At 33.1% G+C, this 21,624-nt stretch overlaps 3 protein-coding genes across 3 annotated transcripts; all 3 read right to left on the bottom strand.

Moving 5' to 3' along the window:
* Window positions 1–539: 539 nt before the first annotated feature.
* LOC111698923 (4-hydroxy-2-oxoglutarate aldolase, mitochondrial) lies at window positions 540–6,639 on the bottom strand. The gene is made up of 11 exons (XM_023469400.1): window positions 6,535–6,639; window positions 5,732–5,831; window positions 4,814–4,935; window positions 3,878–3,947; window positions 3,102–3,147; window positions 2,283–2,366; window positions 1,836–2,003; window positions 1,359–1,546; window positions 1,092–1,151; window positions 981–1,032; window positions 540–734 (listed from the first exon to the last, which is right to left on the bottom strand). Exons 2-11 carry the CDS (start codon window positions 5,789–5,791, stop codon window positions 610–612), a joined length of 975 nt encoding a protein of 324 aa, XP_023325168.1. The 5' UTR covers window positions 5,792–5,831; window positions 6,535–6,639; the 3' UTR covers window positions 540–609.
* A 2,910-nt stretch (window positions 6,640–9,549) lies between these two features.
* Window positions 9,550–10,164, bottom strand: LOC111698868 (uncharacterized protein MAL13P1.336-like). The gene has a single exon (XM_023469337.1). The coding sequence runs from the start codon at window positions 10,162–10,164 to the stop codon at window positions 9,550–9,552; it is 615 nt and encodes a 204-aa protein (XP_023325105.1).
* Window positions 10,165–11,086: 922 nt separating this feature from the next.
* LOC111698915 (fumarylacetoacetase) lies at window positions 11,087–16,685 on the bottom strand. Its single transcript, XM_023469390.1, has 9 exons — window positions 16,325–16,685; window positions 15,850–16,036; window positions 15,166–15,310; window positions 14,184–14,436; window positions 13,432–13,609; window positions 13,067–13,135; window positions 12,607–12,659; window positions 11,675–11,767; window positions 11,087–11,235 (listed from the first exon to the last, which is right to left on the bottom strand). Exons 1-9 carry the CDS (start codon window positions 16,499–16,501, stop codon window positions 11,134–11,136), a joined length of 1,257 nt encoding a protein of 418 aa, XP_023325158.1. The 5' UTR covers window positions 16,502–16,685; the 3' UTR covers window positions 11,087–11,133.
* Between the last annotated feature and the right edge of the window lie 4,939 nt (window positions 16,686–21,624).

Below are 21,624 nucleotides of genomic sequence, written 5' to 3'. Positions count from 1 at the left end.
AATATAGGTTGCATTTTTCACATGGCTTTTGAGAAATATAGATTGCATTTTTTACATGGCTTAGGAGAAATATAGGTTGCATTTTGAATTTGGCTTGGGATATATAGGTTACATTTGGCTTGGGAGACAAATAGGTTGCATTTTGCATTTGGCTTGGCAGAAATATAGGTTGCATTTTGCATTTGGCTTGGGAGAAACATAGGTTGCATTTTGCATTTGGCTTGGGAGAAATATAGATTGCATTTTTCACATGGCTTGGGAGAAATATAGGTTGCCTTTTGCATTTGGCTTGGGATATATAGGTTACATTTGGCTTGGGAGACAAATAGGTTGCATTTTGCATTTGGCTTGGTAGAAATATAGGTTGCATTTTGCATTTGGCTTGGGAGAAACATAGGTTGCATTTGGCATTTGGCTTGGGAGAAATATAGGTTGCATTTTACATTTGGCTTGGGAGAAATATAGGTTGCATTTGGCTTGGGAGAAATATAAACTCTGTAATTTGTTAACACTCGAACATATAATTTTTGATATAAACATTTTGCATCCTAATTTTTATTATTAAAGAGCATACTATAACCAGTTACTTTCAGAAATACAAGATTATCATCACAGATACTTATTTTCTTTAAATGCATTTTCAAGATTTTTAGTCTCCGACTCTGTCAGGGGTTGAAGGGGTCTCCTACACGGTCCTCCGTAAAATCCAAACCATTCCAAGCTAGCTTTTAAACCTGGAACAAAGCCTAATTAAAAACAAAGTTTGTAAAATATACTTTCCTATCAACTGGGATTAGAAAACAATTGTATATTTCATAATTTATAAAATGCATAATTTCAAAAGCTTTCCAGGGACGAACATTTCTCACTTCTTCTCGCTTATACTATTTAAGAACCTGATGTCTGGGTTAGTTTTAAAAACTTGTTATAGATTTACTACAGTTACAACTTGAAACGTCAATGTCTTCTAAAAGCTTTACCTGGAGGTCCATGAACCTTAGTAACAGCTGCGTTGGGTGCAATCAAACGGTGCTATAAATAATTGCTCGGTAAAAATTACAGAAAAATAAAAAGAAAATTAGTACACTTACCTGCAAAGATTTTGCATCTTCCATTTTTGCTTCATTAAAAAGGGTTTGGAGCTCACACACCTGTAAAGTGTACATTTACTCAAATGGGATTTTTAACAATGGATTATAAACTTGTGGCGCCACTTAATCATCCAAATTTTTGTTTAGTTTTATTAAAATATTTTTTATTCCAGGAGGAAATTTCGGCGAAATCTTTCAATTATTCCCCCCCCCCCGCCCTCTGGAAAATCAGAAGCCGCCTTGTAAATTTTTAAAAAACTTTAGTACCTCTTTTGGTAAAACGTTTGCAAGACCACATATTCCTCCTGAAGCTCCAACTGCAAGAGCAGATAAAAGATATGAAGCAGAACCTGCCAGGATCTGAAAGTTCTCTCCCTTGGTCACATGAACCATGCTTCCAATCTTGGATACATCTCCACCACTGTCCTTTATCCCAATTATGTTTGGATGGCGAGCTTAAAAATCTTGTTGTTTGACTTTCTAAGGAGATATGATCGAGAAAAAATAACCTTTTTCTTGTTTAATTCTATTTTTATTTACAGTTTAAATAATTGATTTAACCATCGGACATTACTAATCAAAAGTCATTCTGCAAGAATTCTTTGAATCAAAAATCAAATTAAATTCAATCATTTAGCAAGTTAAGGAATAAAACAGACATTTAAAAAAAATACCATAAAAAGAATGAAACTTCATATGCTTCTAAATCCCTGAAACGTCGTAAAAGTTTAAAATAACAAGTTCCTAATCGTCTAACAAGCTCCACCGGAATGTCTATGCTTGTATTAGCTGGAACACTGTAAAGAATGACCGGCAGTGAGCTCGCGTCTGCTACTCTGGTAAAATGATCCTCTAAAGCCGCTATGGTCATCTTTCCCTTGTAGTAGCACGGTGTTACAACCACAGCGGCGTCTACTCAACAAATCTATTATTTATGTGGCAATTTTTAACAAATAAATCTATTTAAATATTAGCTCTTCAACCCAGTATAAAATTCGTATGCATCGGCTATAAAATAAATTTAGTGTCCATTCCAATTATTCCAATTTCAGCATTTGAAAATGTATGTAAGAAAAAAATTACTAACAAATCCATTTTTAAACTAGTATTCTTTAATTTTTGCTTTATAGTTTTTAGTTATAGATAATGATTTTAAAGAAATGATTGATTGATTGATTGAAAATAGATTCCCTGCTCCCGCCTCCGCCATCTTGTTGGTAACACGAATAGTTGCAGCTGTTGACTCGCATCCTGACCCCGCCAAAACCAATTTATCTAAACATTGACAAATATGTGATAAGCTAATAATATCAATAAAAAAGTTGCTTAAAGGAATTATTGTCGTAGTTTTAATGATTATCCATTAAAGAGGGGCATACCAGATTGAAACCTGAATCTGATCAGTAACGTGGAAGATAACGTCGTTTTCTGCCTTGAAAAGTTCAAATTCTGATCATTTCCCCATTAAGTTTCTGAAGCAAGAAATGCGCAAGTCACTTATGCAGAGAAACCACAAGTTAAAAAACCAACTTGGATATCTAATTCATACTTGATGCGACAAAACTTTTAAGGGTACCGTTGTGAACCAGACATGCCCTGTATCAACAGAGTTTATTGAAAAAATACGTTTAAGCTGTCTCTAATTAGAAACAAAAAATTTTAGGAAACTAAATATTTTCTATATGTTCACCATCTTTAAGATTTAAAAAAATCATTATAAATATAAAAATGGATTGTTGAAACTAGCTTATAAGAATAGATTTTAGAAGGAGTAATGTTAAGAGGGACAAAATTTTAGAATTGCCTTGAGAAAACAGAAAACCGGCCTTTTAAGGAGATCATATATATTGTAGCACTTTCACATAATTAATTTGTGAAACATTATCCTATAAATGAACCAACATTTTTTAAATCTGTATTTTCTGTATCTGTTAAACAAGTTTCCCCGTCACCATGGCCCTTCGAATAAAACTTGGGGTTATAAGCAATAACTATGAGTTTCCAGTATACCTGGAGATAGGGACTTAACCACTTTAATCATCTCAATCCTCTCTTCCTGAAATACTAAATGAAAAAAAAAAATCTAGTTTTATAAATATCATTTGATACATTTCTACAGAATTAATTATGTTTAGAGTAGAAACATGAAATTCTATCTCTCAGGTTTAAAAATATATCGAATATACGTTAGTTAGAAGAGAAATATTTTACTCTCCCAATTAGTATATTAGTCTGGACAAATAATGACAGAAAAAAAATCTAAAAACTGAAAAATGTTTTCTAACAATAAATGTGAATGTCTAGAATGTCAAATCGTTCAATCATTTCTAAACTTTGAAGAGCTTATTATGTTCACTGTAGTGTACTATGTACAGATACACAGAATGTACAATGCATGTAGTGCGTGAGGTACAGCTGCAATTGACGGCCAAATAACTTAGTTCGTTTTTCTAGGTTTTTGGACTTTTAAAAGGAACCACCCAAATACTGTGAATGCTCCAATATTTCAAAACTATATTCTGTAAAAGTTTGGTTTTATTTTAATCTATGTAATATTTGTATCGCAAGAGAAAATATTTGGGGAAAACGGGTTTTTTTCAACATATTTTCTCTGAAAGTAATAATTTTGGCACAGTGTGAAGAAAGAAAATGTTCAGAACTAACATTTTTGAAATTCGGAAAACTTTTCAGAATTTTTGCGGAACCTTTTAAAAGTTAAAAAAGCGTAAAAGATCTAAAAAACAAACCAAGGTGTTGCCTATCACAAGGTACAGGGTTTAGATTACCTCTGTGAGATAACAGAATTCTCCATTGCTTCCCTGAACCAGGTATCCTCTCAATGGAAACTCATTCCATCTAATCAATTTAAATTTGAATTAAAACTTAAAAAGGGAATGTTTTTTGTCTGTTGTTCCAGGCATATTGGTTTAATCAACATCTCTATACTTTGTGTATGGAACTAAATCAAAGGGTTGAAAATAAACGAAATTGTGCCCGAAAAGGAACCATTAATACTTGTCTCAAACCCTAATTTTCTACTTTGCAACTTGATGAATCACAAACTTTTTGGACTAAAAACTTCTACAAACATCTCAGAAATTAACAACTATTAAAATTGTTTATTTTATACTATGCCAAATTTTGGCATTGAGATAAAATATGTGCAAAAAAAACGATAGTTTTTGGTTTATTTTCCCTCTTTTCTCTTAGAAAAAATATTGCAAAATTTAATGATAGCCAACTTTTCCAGAGTACACATTCGAAATGTTGAAAGTTCACAGTAATTATGTGGTGACTTTTAAAGTCGTCAGACCTCAAATCACTAGATGTATCAGACCTTTTCATATTTCAAACTATGGCTTAAAAGTTTCAAATATCAAAGGTTTACACCATCAACAGTTTCCAAGATAAAGGTATTAGAAAATCAGAATTTGTGAAGAGTGAATGATTGCAATTTTCTTTGTCTTAACACCATTTAAAAATCCCAAGAACCCTCAAACAAACAAAAAACATAATTAAGATTATAGAAAGTGATGTCAAAACAGGTTATAAATCAGAAGGCCTTTTTCTTGTTTTTAACACAAAATGGCATTAATTCTTAACCATCGATCCCCCCCCCCCCCTCCTACTCTTCATTTTTCAATATTATTGATTTACTGATTGATTAATAATAATAATCATAAATATAAAACGCTGGAACGTCGAACGGTTTAATTTCTTACTTCTTGATATTATCCTTAAGTTTATCCCATGCTATAGATTCGTCTGAGTTGAATGGTGTAGGTATTGGAGGATATATTCCGGTCAAATCCAAATCCTTTCCAACACTTAGCCGCCGTACAATCTGCAATAAAATTTATACAGGGGTGACGGCGTTTCCAATGCACAATTGCGCAAAAATAGCGCAAAACCTAATCTGTAATTGGCTAACTTATCTGTACAAATTTAAAATTCTTGTTGTTGCATGCCACAACCAGAAATCGTATTTTAGTAGGACATGAAACGATTTTCCAACGTTTCTGTTGTTATGGAGATCAGACGAATAATACACAATTTGCACGCGCATCATGTTGCGCTTAAACTTACCTCATGTGTAGCTATAGCTGTGCATTTTCTCAGAGACTAGTTTTTTAACTTTAAAATATATTTGTTATTAGTATTAAAGGAAATTTTTAAAACGTTATTGCGCATGGAAACCTAAAACTCTTAAAACATGACTATTCCATAGGTTAAGTTAAGTCTTCAGCCTTAAATATAGTCTTTTTATGGTCTTTCATGATTTCGTAAAGAAAGGAACAATTTTACAGTCGCAGGGAATCATAAATGTAAGGAAACACAAAATCCCGTACATGACTTTAAAGTCTCATCCTTTGCAGGTAACTCTGTAGCATGGTACAAGAATTATGAAGAATGATGAATAAAATTATTGATTTTGATGCCGCGAAACAAAAAGTGAAAACAATTGAAGTTCTCCTTTAAGATAAATTTTATTTTATTTTTTCTTATACTGATCTGCCAAAAACCACACCTAGGGGCCATGTCTGGTCCCACAATAAAAATTGGACTTGGTGCTGCAACTTGATAAACAATTTTAACATTTTCAACTCCTCGATAAATTATCTTTTTCTTTACACTCTAACCTGTAATCCGGCTCCGAGCTTGGAGAACCTTGAGATAAAGGATGAATTGAGAACAAGCATTTTTCAGTCTCCAGGTTTCATATAGTGATCAGAATAAAACCTAAAATATGTACGTGTGGTATATATTTTAGGTATGTCAAGGAGTATGAAATAGAAGGGAGATACAACTGACTCGGCCCGCCCTACCATATGATTATACATGCTTTGCATACGAGTACTGCATTTGTATAAGAAATATTTAGAATAGGTTATTTTATACGCGGTAATTGTACATCAGACAAATATTTTATTTAAAATAACAGCCCGATAATTTTAGGAGGAAAATTTAGACTGTTGAATTAAGTGTCAAACTTAAAGAGACTGTAGTAATTTCAAGTGATAGGTCCGATTCACATTAGTTCTCTTTAAACTTTTGTCTGATAAGGGATGAATTAGACCCTTGTATCATTGTCAATCTATAATAAGGAGGTTACTTAAACGTTGTCCAATTCATTTACATGGAACTAAAGGCATAATTTGAATATCTTAAGGATATAAATATGCATGATGCAGGATCGTAGACTGTATATATGTTAAGTTATAACAATTCTAACTCTGATAACCTAGTGAACTCCTGTAGGAAAACAGCTAATTTATACAAAATATATGTATCTACTATAATTACAATATTACAATAATAAGACATAATACAATAACAGATTGTTTGTCTCTTATCTATGATTTACTTTGTAATGATAAAGAAAAATTCTGGTAAAAAAGATAAATTTGAATTTAAGATGTATTCTTGGATTGATAAATTCCACCTTGTCAAATGCAGAACCGGCCGCTAGCTCAGGGTATACTAAACAGCTCGGAGAGATTTAGTTCTTAATTCTTGTATACTTGTATACCCACACACACGTACAATGAGTACAATAAACACATGTTAAATACTTTGATTTTCATTAAATAGAGAAGCATGATCAACATTAAGGTAAGTTCTAAAAATTGCAAATTATTTTATAAAACTAATTATTTTTTTAGAAGATATTGAAACTTATATTTAATAATATTCTACAAGGTTTGGATAAAAATGTGAAAAGAAGTTTTTGCCACAAACTCAAATTTTCTAATCCCTATATCTTTGATATTTTAAATTTTAAACTATTTCTAACAGAATTCGTAGTTTTAAATGTCTACACGACACTGGGTTGCAAAGATAAAGGGATAAACAAACCAGAGTTTATGCTTCTTTCAGAGGTTTTTGACAAGTCGGGCGAAAACAAGGAACAATTGAAACAATTGTTTCATTCTCTAATTTTCAGACCTAATACCTTTGCAACCTGCTGCTATAGATACATATACCTTTTCAATATTTCAAACTGTAACTTCTGTTAGTCAAAGTTTGAAATTTCAATAGTTTACAACATATATTTTGAAAAATTGTATTTGAAGCTCAGGGGACATTAGTTCAAAACAGGATTTATGTCCCATTACATAACTGAGTGTTAAAAACGGGCTCAAACTGAAAGATTGGGTGTTTTAGGGTACCCGTCCCATATCGAGAGCAAAAGTCAATAATAAAAGAGATGAATAAATCATTATTAAAAGCATGACAAGGACAAGAATTGTGCATGGTATTGTATTGTTTTCTAAAATCAAAATTGTAATAGGAGGTTTTTTATAAAACAAACCTGGGCCGTTTTTAAGACAATGCAATTTGTTTCCCAATTTCGTATAATGATAACCATGGAAACCTCTGATATAATAAGTCGACTTTTAGAATCAAGCTAGACTTTAAATAGCCAATGAACATGAGACACTACAGTTGTGCAGTGTACATCAGACCCATTGTGATTTAATAACTTGCTAATAAAGTTATTTGCTTTATAATATTTGCTTTATAATAATCAAATGCACTTCAGTATTGCTTTAATGTCGTCTTCCTACTCATGCAGTTTTCCATGGTTTAATCACTGTACAGCTTGTGTTCACGAATTTAAATATTTTTCGCGTTTAGAATTGAATAAATTTATCATTTTAATAACAATCCCCCTGTCAAGTACGGCGAGAACCATAAAACTCTGGAATAGGAAGACGACTTTAGGACTCAAGTTATGACTTTAAATAGTTCAAAGAACTTCCAACTTGTAGTTTTGTCCGCGCGATCTTAAATTCAGTGTTATTGTTAATGATGACACTATTGAAGTGAAAACCATAAAAAATTTAGGAAGAAATTCTGGAATGTAAAAAAGTTTAAGCCCATACCTTGACTATATCCTGTATACGCCCCAAAAGTGCAATATTTTGGTGGAATGCTGAAAAAAGGTGTCATGCAGAATATTTGAATCCCCTGGCCCCCAATGATATTCAATTTGCATTTTAGCAAAGCGCGGACAGGACTTTGACGCAAAACTTGTACCGTGTAAAGCGTATATTTTTTTTGTGGTCATACCCGGTCGCGATTGCGAATGAGGGTTATTAAATGGACATACGCCTGCGGATTGATTTAAAAATTGATTAAATCCTGGTTTTTTTTTACTTTGAGCATGAGTTACGGGATCTCTATTTACATTTTAGAAATCTAAAAAATTTAAATCAGATCAGGAATATATATATATAAATTATTTGTTGAATCCGCCTAGAAGTATATATTCTAACTCCAGATATGTTCTCTAATCCTGGCATTCTAGGGTTTACAGCTGATCTTTTAGAGGTATATTTTGTGCACTAACCGATCCTGAGTTTCACCTGACTCCAGGCAAGTTCTTAAATCCTAGCAGTTCTCCCCTCTTTACAGTTTTATGCCAACAAACGGAATTTCATGAATCTCGTTCACCACATTGCAAGCTGTGCAACTTTAAACAACATGATACATGAGTTTTTTTTTATGGTGAATTAATTGGTTTTCTGAAGGAGTTATGCGCATGCTCCGTGAATGACAAGACAGAGAGAGAGCATGCGCGAAACTTCTTTGGGCTTCTGCCTCAGGGGTATTGTGAACGAAAAAAAACCCTAAATCTTAAAAAGTCGACATCGTGTGTTCTATTTTTATTGATCTATGAATTAAAAAATGTAACATGGTGATGGGCAAAGAGCCCGCATATATGAATCAATTTAAGGCTATACATTTTCTATTGCAGCTTTGTTTTCGATAAAGCTCCCACCCAGTTGTGATTTTAGACAGGCCTGTAGCTACTAAACTTTCAAGTATCTGTGAAATCAGGACTGAAACCTGAATTTCTCCAAATCTTTACAGTAGATTTTCTACTGATTCCCTCAGTCCCGGAATATGAATTTTTACATATGGAACTCTCGGGTAACCCCCCTCTTTAGCGTAGAATTAATTTCATGTCTGACACAAATCAAATCAAATCACAAAGGGCGGGGATGACATTGGACTCCAGTAGTGTCTTGAAGGGGTTAAGCCTCACTGTGTAGCTAACATATAAATATATTCACAAATATATATACATAAGCGAAGAGCTTTATTATATAGTTTGAGAAAGAAGCTGTAATAGAGATAAATTAAATAAATAAATATCTAAATAAATAAAAAAACTTATTTAGATTCAGAGTTTTCTTACCGGAGCAAACATATAGTACTAGGAGATCAGAACAGACTGAGGGCAGAGTATAAGAGTAATTTTCAAATTAAGTTCACTTAGTTCATTCAGCTCATCCAGTTCATTTAGTTCATTCAGTTCATCCAGTTCATTCTGCTCATTTAGTCCATTCAGTTCATTCAGATCATTCAGTTAGTTCATTCAGTTCATTCAGATCATTCAGTTCATTCAGATCATTCAGTTCATTCAGACCATTCAATTCATTCTGCTCATTCAGTTCATGCAGTTCAACTTTAGTTCATTCAGCTCATTAAGTTCACTTAGTTCATGCAGTTCATCCAGTTCATTCTGCTCATTTAGTCCATTCAGATCATTCAGATCATTCAGATCATTCAGTTCATTCAGATCATTCAATTCATTCAGTTCATTCAGTTCATTCAGTTCATTCAGTTCATTCAGTTCATTCAGTTCATTCTGCTCATTAAGTTCACTTAGTTCATTCAGTTCATTCAGTTCATTCAGCTCATTCAGTTCATTCTGCTCATTTAGTCCATTCAGATCATTCAGTTCATTCAGTTCATTCAATTCATTTAGTTCATCCAGCTCATCCAGTTCACTTAGTTCATTCAGTTCATTCAGTTCATTTAGATCATTCAGTTCATTCAACTCATTCTGCTCATTTAGTTCATTCAGTTCATTCAGTTTATTCAGTTTATTCAGTTCATTCAGTTCATCCAATTCATTCTGCTCATTTAGTCCATTCAGTTCATTCAGATCATTCAGTTCATTCAATTCATTCTGCTCATTTAGTTCATTCAGTTCATTCAGTTTATTCAGTTTATTCAGTTCATTCAGTTCAATCAGTTCATTTATGGAATTCAAGTTCATTCAGTTCATCCAGTTCATTCAGTTCATCCAATTCATCAAGTTCATTCAGTTCATGCACTTCATTCAGTTTATTCAGTTCATCCTGTTCATCCAGTTCATTTCTGGCATTCAGTTCATTCAGTTCATTCTGTTCATCCTGTTCAGCCAGTTCATTTCAGCTCATTCAGCTCATTCAGTTCATTCTGTTCATCCTGTTCAGCCAGTTCATTTCAGCTCATTCAGCTCATTCAGTTCATCCAGTTCATGCAGTTCATGCAGTTCATGCAGTTCATGCAGTTCATGCAGTTCATGCAGTTCATTCAGCTCATTCTGTTCATTCAGTTCATTCAGTTCATCCAGTTCATTCAATTCATTCAGTTGATTCAGTTGATTCAGTTGATTCAGTTGATTCAGTTCATTAAGTTCATTCAGCTCATTCAGCTGATTCAGTTGATTCAGTTGATTCAGTTGATTCAGTTCATTCAGTTCATTCAATTCATTCAGTTGATTCAGTTGATTCAGTTGATTCAGTTCATTAAGTTCATTCAGCTCATTCAGCTCATTCAGTTCATTCAGTTCATTCAGTTCATGCAGTTCATTCAGTTCATTCAGTTCATTCAGTTCATTCAGTTCATTCAGCTCATTTAGTTCATCCAGCTTATCCGGGCATCAAGCAGTAATTTCTATTTTGAGCAGTCCTATGGGTAAGATAAATTCCTCTTCGATATTCTGTGAAGTGGTCGTACAGGCATTAGAGAGAACTAAAATAAGAGGGTTTAATCGCGCACTTATCCCTGTCATTATATCAGCTATTTAGATCATTTTGAGAGGCATTTTTATTCTGATCTTTATTAGATCATATGTTAAAGGCTATGGTTTTCACAACTCATTAATTAAAAATACAATTATATTATATCTTCTTTATGTAATAAAAAAAACATGATTAGAAAAATATGATTTATTATTCTGATTGATTAAATGATTGACTGATTACATCTGAAGAGCAGGTATGACGGTTCCTTCTACCGAACCGAACCCAATCTTGAAATCTTCTCCGATACATACCCCTTCCATGATAACTGTATCTCCATCCTTAACAATTTCTTTTTAAATCCTCATAAAAGAGCTTTTCGTGGCTTTTCACAGTTTCCAGTCGCAAATAATTAAGTTTAACGGAAATCAGTGTTAAGTAAGACAAAAAAGACTTGAATGGAACAATTCCTTTAAGACTTTCAACCATTATCTGACACCATTATAATTAAATACTTCTCATTCTTAGTTAAGTTTAAAGTTTCTCATGTATCTAATTAATTTTAAAGCAAATATACAAAAATTTATATTTTTAATATTTGTGTCACCCCGACAGGAGCTGATCACTTGCAACAAACTCTCGTTCTATGCATCCTGTTGATGTAAACAGCTTTGATGCGAATTATCAGTTACTTTGGATTTTTAAAAATAGCTCGCGAGGTAATCCTTATTTGAAAAAATTACTTCTGAGTTTCTATTTTAGAAGAATAGGACGGTTTACCTGCAGAAATTTTCTCTCTCCTCCTCCTTGCATTGGGACGGGTTTTGATCCCTTCCAGGATAACTCAAGCATAGAACCAAAGGAACTCGGTTCCTGAAGTTGTAAACTTGATAATTAGTTCATAAACGTTAAATTTATAGACTAGAACTTAATTTATCATATTAAACTATAAGTAGATAAATACACACAGGGTTAACATTTAACTTGTAGTCTCATTACAGGGCAAATTCTTACTCGTTTTTGTCAATTGAAGTATTATTATTTGTGTCTTTGGAGGGAGCGAAAACTTTACCTTTCTGAACTAAAAACTATTTATTAAACTTAATACTTGAAAACAACATTTTCTTTCAATTTCACCTCCTCTTGTTAAAAGTAAATACGAAAACGGACAAAATGTCACTGTTTTCTGGTTACCACTGTACTAATGGATCAAATTATTCGACATGAACCGGACATGTTCAGCTACGGTCGTCATCGTATAAATACAATGAAGACGACTTTCAATTTCTTTTAGGTATCGTTCAACTCCTGAGATTCTCAGGTTTCAGCCTATACCCCCTTTCATTTTTCCTGTATTGCCCCTTTAAGCTCCATTCTGACCTATACTAAAATAGCGGATAAATCTATGTATATATTTGGCTTGTCTGTTTGTTTGTTTGCATCCTTGAAACCGCTTGGGCCCAAATTTTTTGTCTAACATTACCAATACAAAGGGGGTTGACTAGTCGAAGTTAAAAAGTTTTGCCTCAAAAAAATACCGACATTTATGAGTAATAAAATTCACCAATTTTAACAGAAAAATCCGCGAAAATTTGTTTTGATTAGAACACGATGAAAAATGGCAGCTTGAAAAGCAACAGTGAAAATCTGAAATCGTTGAAAGAACAGGGGAACGAAGAACTCTAAAATCTTAGTATATTAAATTAACTTACAGGTCCTGAGATGGTTCCTGAAGCCAGTAAATCGCCAGGGTTCATGTTGCAGCCTAGAAAAAGCATACTTTTTTTTTTAATTTGTTAAGAATCAGCACAGCAGTTTAATATGTATACATAAATGCACAAATATTTGTATAAATAAATGGAAAAACATTAGAACGGAATACTGAAACCTTATGATGCTGTAAACCTTTGATATTTCAAACTTAGAGGTAGACTATTTGAGCAGGATTTATAGTTTGAAATATCAAAGGGTTATACTCAATAGACATCAGGGATTAGAAAGAAATTGAGTGTTTGCCACAAATTCCAAAATTCTAATCACTTTAATTATGTAAACTTTGATTTAAAAAATCTGAGTATGTTCCAATTTCATTAGAATTTTATGGAGAGTGTTCGGTTTTATAATAAGTAAAAAAGGGTATAAGGTAAAAATGTATTAATACAGATATTTAACCTGATATAGAATGATGTACCAGCTGTTGCTTCATAGTCCAATACATATGCCGGAAATTAGACCGAGAAACTAAATATTTTTGAGAAAATTCAGAGAAATATACGAAAAATGATAAAAGATTGGTATTGAATAATATCATACTATATACTATGATGATGACTACAGTGTAGCAGGTTCCATCAATATAAAAAAGAAATGAAAAAAGGGAAGGTATATAATGACGAACTATAAGTTAAAAAGAGACAAGCAAAGAAAGTGCTATAGAAACAGGAACAATTGTTAGTAAGAAAATATGAACCAGAATTAAAGCACATAGAAAAACATAACAGAGAAACAGATTGAATAAGAATTGCAAATCCACCAACCTACAGTATTCTCTCCGTTCTTAGGTTTAATGGAGACCGTGAGATCCACGTTGAAAGTATATTTATCCTGGTGTCGAAGGTAAGGGAAAGGTTGAGGATCTTGTGGATAGTTCTCCACGGAGAAGGGTTTCAACGCCTCCATAGAAACCACCCAGGGGGAGATCGATGTTCCAAGGTTCTTTAAATAGATTTGAAATGTTAATTATTAAGATCTTTTTTTAAAGTTTTTGTTTGTGACGAAGCGACATTAATTCTAAGGTATTTTAAAGTTTTGTTCAGCAAAGATATCGGGATTAGAAGATTTGTGGCAAGTGTTCAGTTCCGGTCAGTCTTATACACTTATGTATCAACTCATTCATTAGTCGGATTATTAGTATTCGGGGAGTTAAAATAAACATGAGTGTGAAGGATAGTTTAACCGTCATGCATTAATCTTACAAATCTATTTATGGAAGATTGGGGTTTCAAAAGATTCCAAAATTTTCGTTATCTTTTCAAAATCAGTTAGAATGGCGGACCACATTATGGAAACCCCAGACTTTGGAGAAAAATGTTTAGAGTGAATTAAAATTCGAAGTTTTACGATTGAAGCCACTCAGCTGAAAGCCCAGTTTTAAATTGTATTCGTCTCTATAATAATTTACGACTCCCTGTATCTAAACTTGTTCAGAATTATAGATTTTGATTTGATTCTTAGAATTCCGTTTCGGATTTATATCAAAAAAATATTTTATTTAAGTTTAAAGTTATACCTTTGCTAGGAATGGACCAAGAGGAACGTATTCCCACTTCTGAATATCTCTAGAGGACCAATCATTCATTAGAACCATTCCAAATATATGATCTTCAACGTTATCCATCGAGATCGGAACTCCCATGGGTGGTGTTGGACCCCCGACGAAGAATGCCATCTCGAGCTCGAAATCCATAAGTTTTGAAGGTCCAAACACGGGGGGCTCGGCATCAACAGGTTTGGTTTGACCGTTGGGTCGCCGGATAGGTGTTCTAGGATAAACAAGGTTTATTCATATTGGGTAAATCATGCTTAAAGGGACTACCGACTTAATGTTAAGTGACCCTTCATTTAAAGAGTGGCATATCCAAAAGGTACCTGCGGATTTATGCAAAAGAGCCAACAGAGAAAATTGTCAAAATTAGACACTTTTCAAGATAGAAAAATGACGATATCTTCCTCATTGTTACTCATCTAAAGGTTGAAAGAGTAATGTAATTTTAACTTTGGAGATGAATTCAAGTCTAAATACTAAGTTTCAGATTCTTCATAAGAAAATATTTATGAAAAAAAAACAATCACTCGAGATTCAAAGTAAACATTCTCCTTAGCAAAGGTTTGTGAAAAATGCCGACGTATTCCTTATTTCTGAAGCAAAAAACATGGGAAAATTTTAAAATAGGACAGTATTGTTGAGTTTTTTGACCATCTGGATACTTGAACCTCTACCATGATATCCAACAGGAATATATCAGACCTACCTGGATACAACTACACTTGAAGCTCTACCATGATATCCAACAGGAATATATTAGACCTACCTGGATACAACTACACTTGAACCTCTACCATGATATCCAACAGGAATATATTTGACCTACCTTGATACAACTACACTTGAAGCTCTACCATGATATCTAACAGGAATATATTAGACCTACCTGGATACAACTACACTTGAAGCTCTACCATGATATCCAACAGGAATATATTAGACCTACCCGGATATAACTACACTTGAAGCTCTACCATGATATCCAACAGGAATATATTTCCAGTTTGGCATGAGTGCGTTATCCTTCCCTCGGAACATGATTCCGACATTGGTTGCATGATCCAGGGAGGAATAGAAGTCAGTGTAGTCTCCTGTACAAATACAAGCTCCAGATTATATTCATTCTGACCTGGGAAACTAAAATTACAGAGAGTATTGAGCTTACACACAGTCGTCGTCGTATTTATCAATACATTGAAGACGACTCTCTATTTCAATTTTGATTTCTATCGATCTTCCAAACAGCGAACATGTTAACAAAGCGAAGTTGTGAAATTAACCGCATCTCAACTTTATTTACTTGTAAGCTTGTAATTTGCAAAAATGGGATTAAAGCATTATTGATAAAAAATCGTCTTCATTGTATGGATATACCCTGACCAATGTAGTAACTGTTCTCAACCTTATTTTTATATCGTTGCCACCTGATGTTGTAAACCTTGAATATTTTAAACTATAAATGCTGTTAAATTTTAATTGTTAAAGTTTGAAATATGAAAGTTTTACACCATCATCAATTTGCAAAGATATAAGGATTAGAAAATTAGAGTTTGAGGCGAGGAATCATTAATTTTGTCAATTTCAGAATAAAATTGATCTAGAACATATAATCTATAATCTGGAATTTTTCCTATTTTTGCTGGTAGATGCATCTTAGCTCCGTCCTGAGGAACCAGAGCCTTAGTCCTGAGATCTGTATCATCTTGCAGGGTTCGGTTTCCCACGGTGAGGAGAGATATCAGGGTAGATCTAGCTTCCATCCAGCAGGCACGGGAGAGAGACATCAGACCGTTTAATGTTGTCTCTTTAAATACATCCTGACAATATGTTTAAAAGTTTAGTTAATTAAAAATNCCCTCCCCTCCAACCCCCTTGTATTTGATCTATCCCCTGAATTGTTAAATTTTCACGAACAGCTGTTTTCCCGGTATTGCAACATATTTATGTGATACAGCGATCATAAAACAAACTTTGAAGTTTATTTTCCTTTCTTTAAATATTCTATGACAACTTTCTAAAAAAGTTTGAAACGGGAAATAAAGAAAGAAAAAGTTTCTAGGTCCCATGGGGACGTGAAATATAAAATAAAAGACATAGAAATTTACCTGATGTTTTGAGAGCTGAGGTCCGGAGAAAAGATGAGAAATTTTAGAAAGATCAAGAATTTGATCTCCGATAGCTACTCCGATACGATGTGTAGGATTCTCACTGGTGGAAAATACTCCGTAGGGAAGGTTTTGGATTGGAAAATGAGAAGATTGAGACACGTGAACCCAGGACATGTTGCTTACTCCGGAGTATACTAACAACAGACAGTAGGGCTCTCTCTCTCTGTAGTCTGTACTCTGTAGTTGTCTGTACCCTGGAGTAGAAACTATCCTGCTAAGTGAGTATATGAGAGCCTGTATCCCCGGCAGGCAGAGAAACTGGAAACTAAATCCAGTTCTTCTTGTTATTCCACTGATCCTATAGATGATATGAAGACGAAACCCACAATATTTATATATTTCATAGATTTAACCAGCTGTATGGTGCAGCATACAGTAGAACAAATTATACTGCGGAAAAGGGAGACGACATTAAAACAAGTTCTTCGCTGGTTTGATAATCCTGATCTATATACTATATCATAGCCATTAACTATTTGCCATTTTCAGCAAACTATTAAGAAATTTGGCAATTTGGATATTTGGATATCCTGAGTCATTTTATCCGAAAAAGGAGGGAGGGTGGGCCGGGGGGGCTATGGTACTTCTTCCTCTCTTGCCAAAACTTGCCCTTATCAAAGGTTTTTCTTAAAGCATCAAAAATAGTCTTTGACCAGAAAAATGAAGGATTTCTTTCATCTTATTTTACAACTGATGAGGAAATATTTGTGGTGTTAAATCCATCTGAAAAGCTGCAGGGAAAATAATTTGACTAGAAAGTTAATATTTTCTCAAAAAGATTGAGTAAGGCATCAAATTTAATTTGCATTTTGCTTTTGATGCTTTCAAATGTTGTTTTTGATGCTTTTAAATTAAACTTTTGATGCTTTACTACACGGTCAAAGCATCCAAAGTGTTGAAATCGAAAGAGTAATTTGAGGATTTTACAATACCCTTTCGGGAATTTTCATCCGCTACATGCCTACAACATTACAAATATACCAGGGTTTTAATATCATTAGGCACTTAATAAAGAGTTTTATAGACTAATAATGTACATGTTACTGATAGTACTTAGATTGTACTCCGTTCTCAATGTTGTCGCTGGAACATTTTATAGTAAGACCATGGAGTATGGAATAAGAAGGGAGATATAACTGACGTGGCCTGCCCTAACATATGATTATATACATGCTTTGCAGATGGTACTTTATTTTAATAAGAAATATTTGTCTGATGTACAATTACCGCGCAAACAATAACCAATTCTGAATATTTCTTATACAAATGGAGTACCCGTCTGCAAAGCATGTATGTATAACAAGGGGTGTAATCTGTCGTCTTTGCAATAAGGACAGAGATCAGGGACAGAAGGGAATCGGTGTTATACATTCTTAAATCCCCCTGTCTCAGTATAAAGGAAATAATATATTTATTTGCATATAGATGTGGGGTCAGAAAGTTTTAACCAACAAATAAAATCCTTCTGTTACATGAAAAGTTTTCATCATCTGGTATCCATGTTTAATTATATATCTTTTTGCTCTTCTGTTTGTTGGTTTTTCACTGTTCACTCCAGTTCATTCCAAGTACCGGGACGAGTTTTATCCTGCTAGAGCAACCTGTACAGTACAAATGCAGATTGTATATGACAAAACAGGACAGTACACCAAATGAATGACCCCCTTCTAATGGATTTTATGTGTTGTATTAATAAAGGACAAAACGGCTGAACCGATCGGGCCAAATTTTTCAAAGGACCCAAGAGAAGATTGACAATGTATCTATATGCATTTTGTAGAAGTTTGCTAAGAAAAAAAGTCGAATTAAAAGATTTTGGAATTCCATCATATAAACAGTTAAATCTGAGAAACTTTAAGTTTATGTTGTCTAAAGAATAAATGGCGCCTTGTAAAGTAACATTTTAAAGCTAAAGATATAGGGACGCAAAGTGCCCTAAAAACCTAGTGTGTATATAATTAGTTTATTAATGTACTCTACTGCTTATAATTTGTGAACATTTACATGATTTGTACACTTTGAACTCCCTTTCAGGCTGAAAGGGATTGAAAATATTCATACAGAGAGATTCTTTTAATTCCTCTCTATATATTCTATTCTCTATGGTGTTATAGGTATAGATCATGTAGTGCCATACAGTACATAGGAAAAATACGGGTTGCGGCATCTGTGTATATACAGTGTACACAGATCCGGGGTATGTAAACTCTACCCTTTCTCCGATGTATAATCATATGGTAGAGCGGGCCGCGTCAGTTGTATCTCCCTTCTATTCCATACTCCTTGAGTAAGACATGCAATGAACATTTCCTACAGTCGTCGTCGTATAGATCAATACAATAAAGTAGACTTTCGATTTCAATTTTTAATTTTGACCAAGTTTTTTAACAGTATGGATACACATAAAAATGAAAACTAAGAGTAGCTGTCAATCAACAGCTTCACTTTGTTTACTTTTAAACTTGTAATTTGAAAAAAGTTTGTCAGAAATCAAAACTTAAATAGAAAAGTATCATTGATAAAAATGCCGACCACTAGATAGAACCTTACAAAACTGTGACAGTAATAATTCTAAAAAATAGTTAAACGATTTTCGTCTTTCGTTTTTCGTTTTAGTAAAAATACGAATCTAACAAGGTTACAATCTGGAACTGTTTAAAATTGCAGAGAAATATTACCAATAACAGTTACAGTTACAGAAAGAAAGGTATTTTTTAACAAAGATTACAATCATTTCCTTGTTTATTGTTAATGTAGATAGATATAGTTACCTCTGTAATATGTCCTACCTGTGAAATATCTTATCTCTGAAATGCCTGCCTAAGAACTGTTTTTTTAATAAAATGTTCCAATTTATAATGATCATGTTATTTTATTATCTCCAGACCACTTTATGTAAAATGTTTTCAGAACTATAAATTAATATTTTTAGTTCTAATAATGTTTTTAAATACTTATTCATTTTCATTTTCTGGTATCACGTATTAATAGTAATCGTAGAAAAGGAATAGGAGTGTTTCTGAGAAAAAATTAGAAATCTAAAATTCAACCAATTTACGAATATATGTTCCCGTAATACATCAAATTCTAGGTATAAAGATAAATACATATCAACAGGAATATGTTTTACAAGTTTTGTCAAACAAATCTTATTAATTTATTTCTAATCAAAAAGGAAAATCACAAAATTAAATATTAAAAGTTAATCTATCATCTATAATAAATATAAGATTTAGAAAAAAAAAATCAAATTAATACAAAACTTGATCAGCTGACGTGATACAAAACTTGATCAGCTGACGTGATACAAAACTTGATCAGCTGACGTGATACAAAACTTGATCAGCTGACGTGATACTTTTTCTGCCTTTATGTATAAAGCTATCGCAATACTTCTTAATTACTTATACTTGGAGCCAAACATTGCAGATAGATTATTTATTCTTGCCTTNTCAATCCTTTCCCAGTCATTCAATACTCTTCAAAAGAGTAAGGTACGGTTTTCTAATTTTTCTTTTAAGTTTTATGTGTTCTGACAATATTCATTTTGAAAAATTCCATTTTACATAAAAAAGATTTTTATTTTTGTTCTCTTCTGTATTTATTATAGTTGCTGTGTTTGTATTTTTTATTTTTATTTTTTGCTTATATCTGTTATATTATAGGACGAAATCCTGATGATGCCAAAGTTTTTAGCGAAATATATTGAGAAGAAAGTGATATAATTCAAGTTGATAGAGAGCAGGGTTGGGATTTGTTTAGAAACGATCTAAAGTTTAATAAAACGTCATCAACACAAAACGCCAAGTTGTTTTATTTTCGATAAAAAGTATTTTTCAATAACGTTTTCTTTTAATTACTTGGTGATTTAGTAAGAGCACAATTTGTTTAACCTGATTGTGATTGGCAATTACTTGGTTCAGTTTCTTGAACTTTCATTTTTTATTAAAAATTTTTTAAAAAGTAAACTTTTACAGAATACAGTTTTTATGAACCAGTATTACATCTGCAGGTCGACTATTCAGAACCTTAGTTACAACCAAACTTTTTACAAAATTTGATTTAGTTGAGGTTTTTTTTAAACAAAAACAGAAGCAAGTTTTCTCAAAATATATTCTGAATATAATTTTTATTTGTTAAATTCCCCAAGGATTAACTTGGAGATTCTTTCTCGCTCCTCAGCTAATAGTTGACCTACTGATACGATATGAGACTAAAAGCTGACCTACTGATACAATATGAGACTAAAAGCTGACCTACTGATACAATATGAGACTAATAGCTGAGTCTAAAATAACTTTGAAAGATACCAAATCAGGTCTACTTAGTTGCTAAAACTTTAGTATGCGGGCATAGGAAAACATCACCTAACGCTGAACAAGGGAGTACAGGGGGAGGGGGGCTGGAAGCCCCTAGATAACCCTGGGTGCAATGGCTAACATTTGTGTCTATATAGATTATAACAGGAAAAAATGAAAGAGAATTAACAAAAATATGTTTTTTTTTGTTCGACTTATAGTTTGTTTTATAAATTCGGTAAAATGATTTGGTCGGATGTTGCTCTTTAGCTGGTTTGAGGTGGTTTGAATTCATGTTTATCACTTTTTTTAATGCATGGATTTCTTCTATTAGAGTTCGAGCTGTGTAGGTTTGAATTTACATTTACCCTTAAACTGGATTTACTCAAAATTAATCAGACTTCAACCAGAATAATTGAGTAGAGAGGATTTATACAACTTGTACAATATGTACACTGTACCATATAACTGACGTTCGCTCCGTACAATGTTTTAGCGAACCTCAAGAATTGGCGCAAACATTGAGAAATGATAAACCGTGATTGTTTAAATATAAAATATCTCTTTAGCTTTTATTAAGAAAAAAAGTTAAGCCACAATTTTGTAAATGCAGTCGAACAGTCCAGTCTGGACTACCCAATGTAGAGTCGACCCAGCACGTTTAATGCAACAACTGTAGCCTGGATAGATCACAGTAGTTAAATAAGAATTTCAAGTACAGCTAACTCTGCAATGTGAAAACAGGAATTATAGAAACAGTAACACTAGAATTATAGCTGCATAAACAAGAAAACCCCGGACCTCTGTGTTTTACATCAATCGTATAATTGGCTCTATACAAATTAATGTAGATCAATTAAATCCTTCAAGTCCTTCTCCTATGTACAATCCCCCCCCTTCTCCACTCCCAGTTAATCCCCTTCAGAATCCCCCCCCCCC

The sequence above is a fragment of the Eurytemora carolleeae genome, unplaced genomic scaffold (genome assembly GCF_000591075.1).
Source record: "Eurytemora carolleeae unplaced genomic scaffold, Eaff_2.0 scaffold41, whole genome shotgun sequence".
Lineage (NCBI taxonomy): Eukaryota > Metazoa > Arthropoda > Copepoda > Calanoida > Temoridae > Eurytemora > Eurytemora carolleeae.
This window is presented reverse-complemented; position numbering and strand designations above follow the sequence as displayed.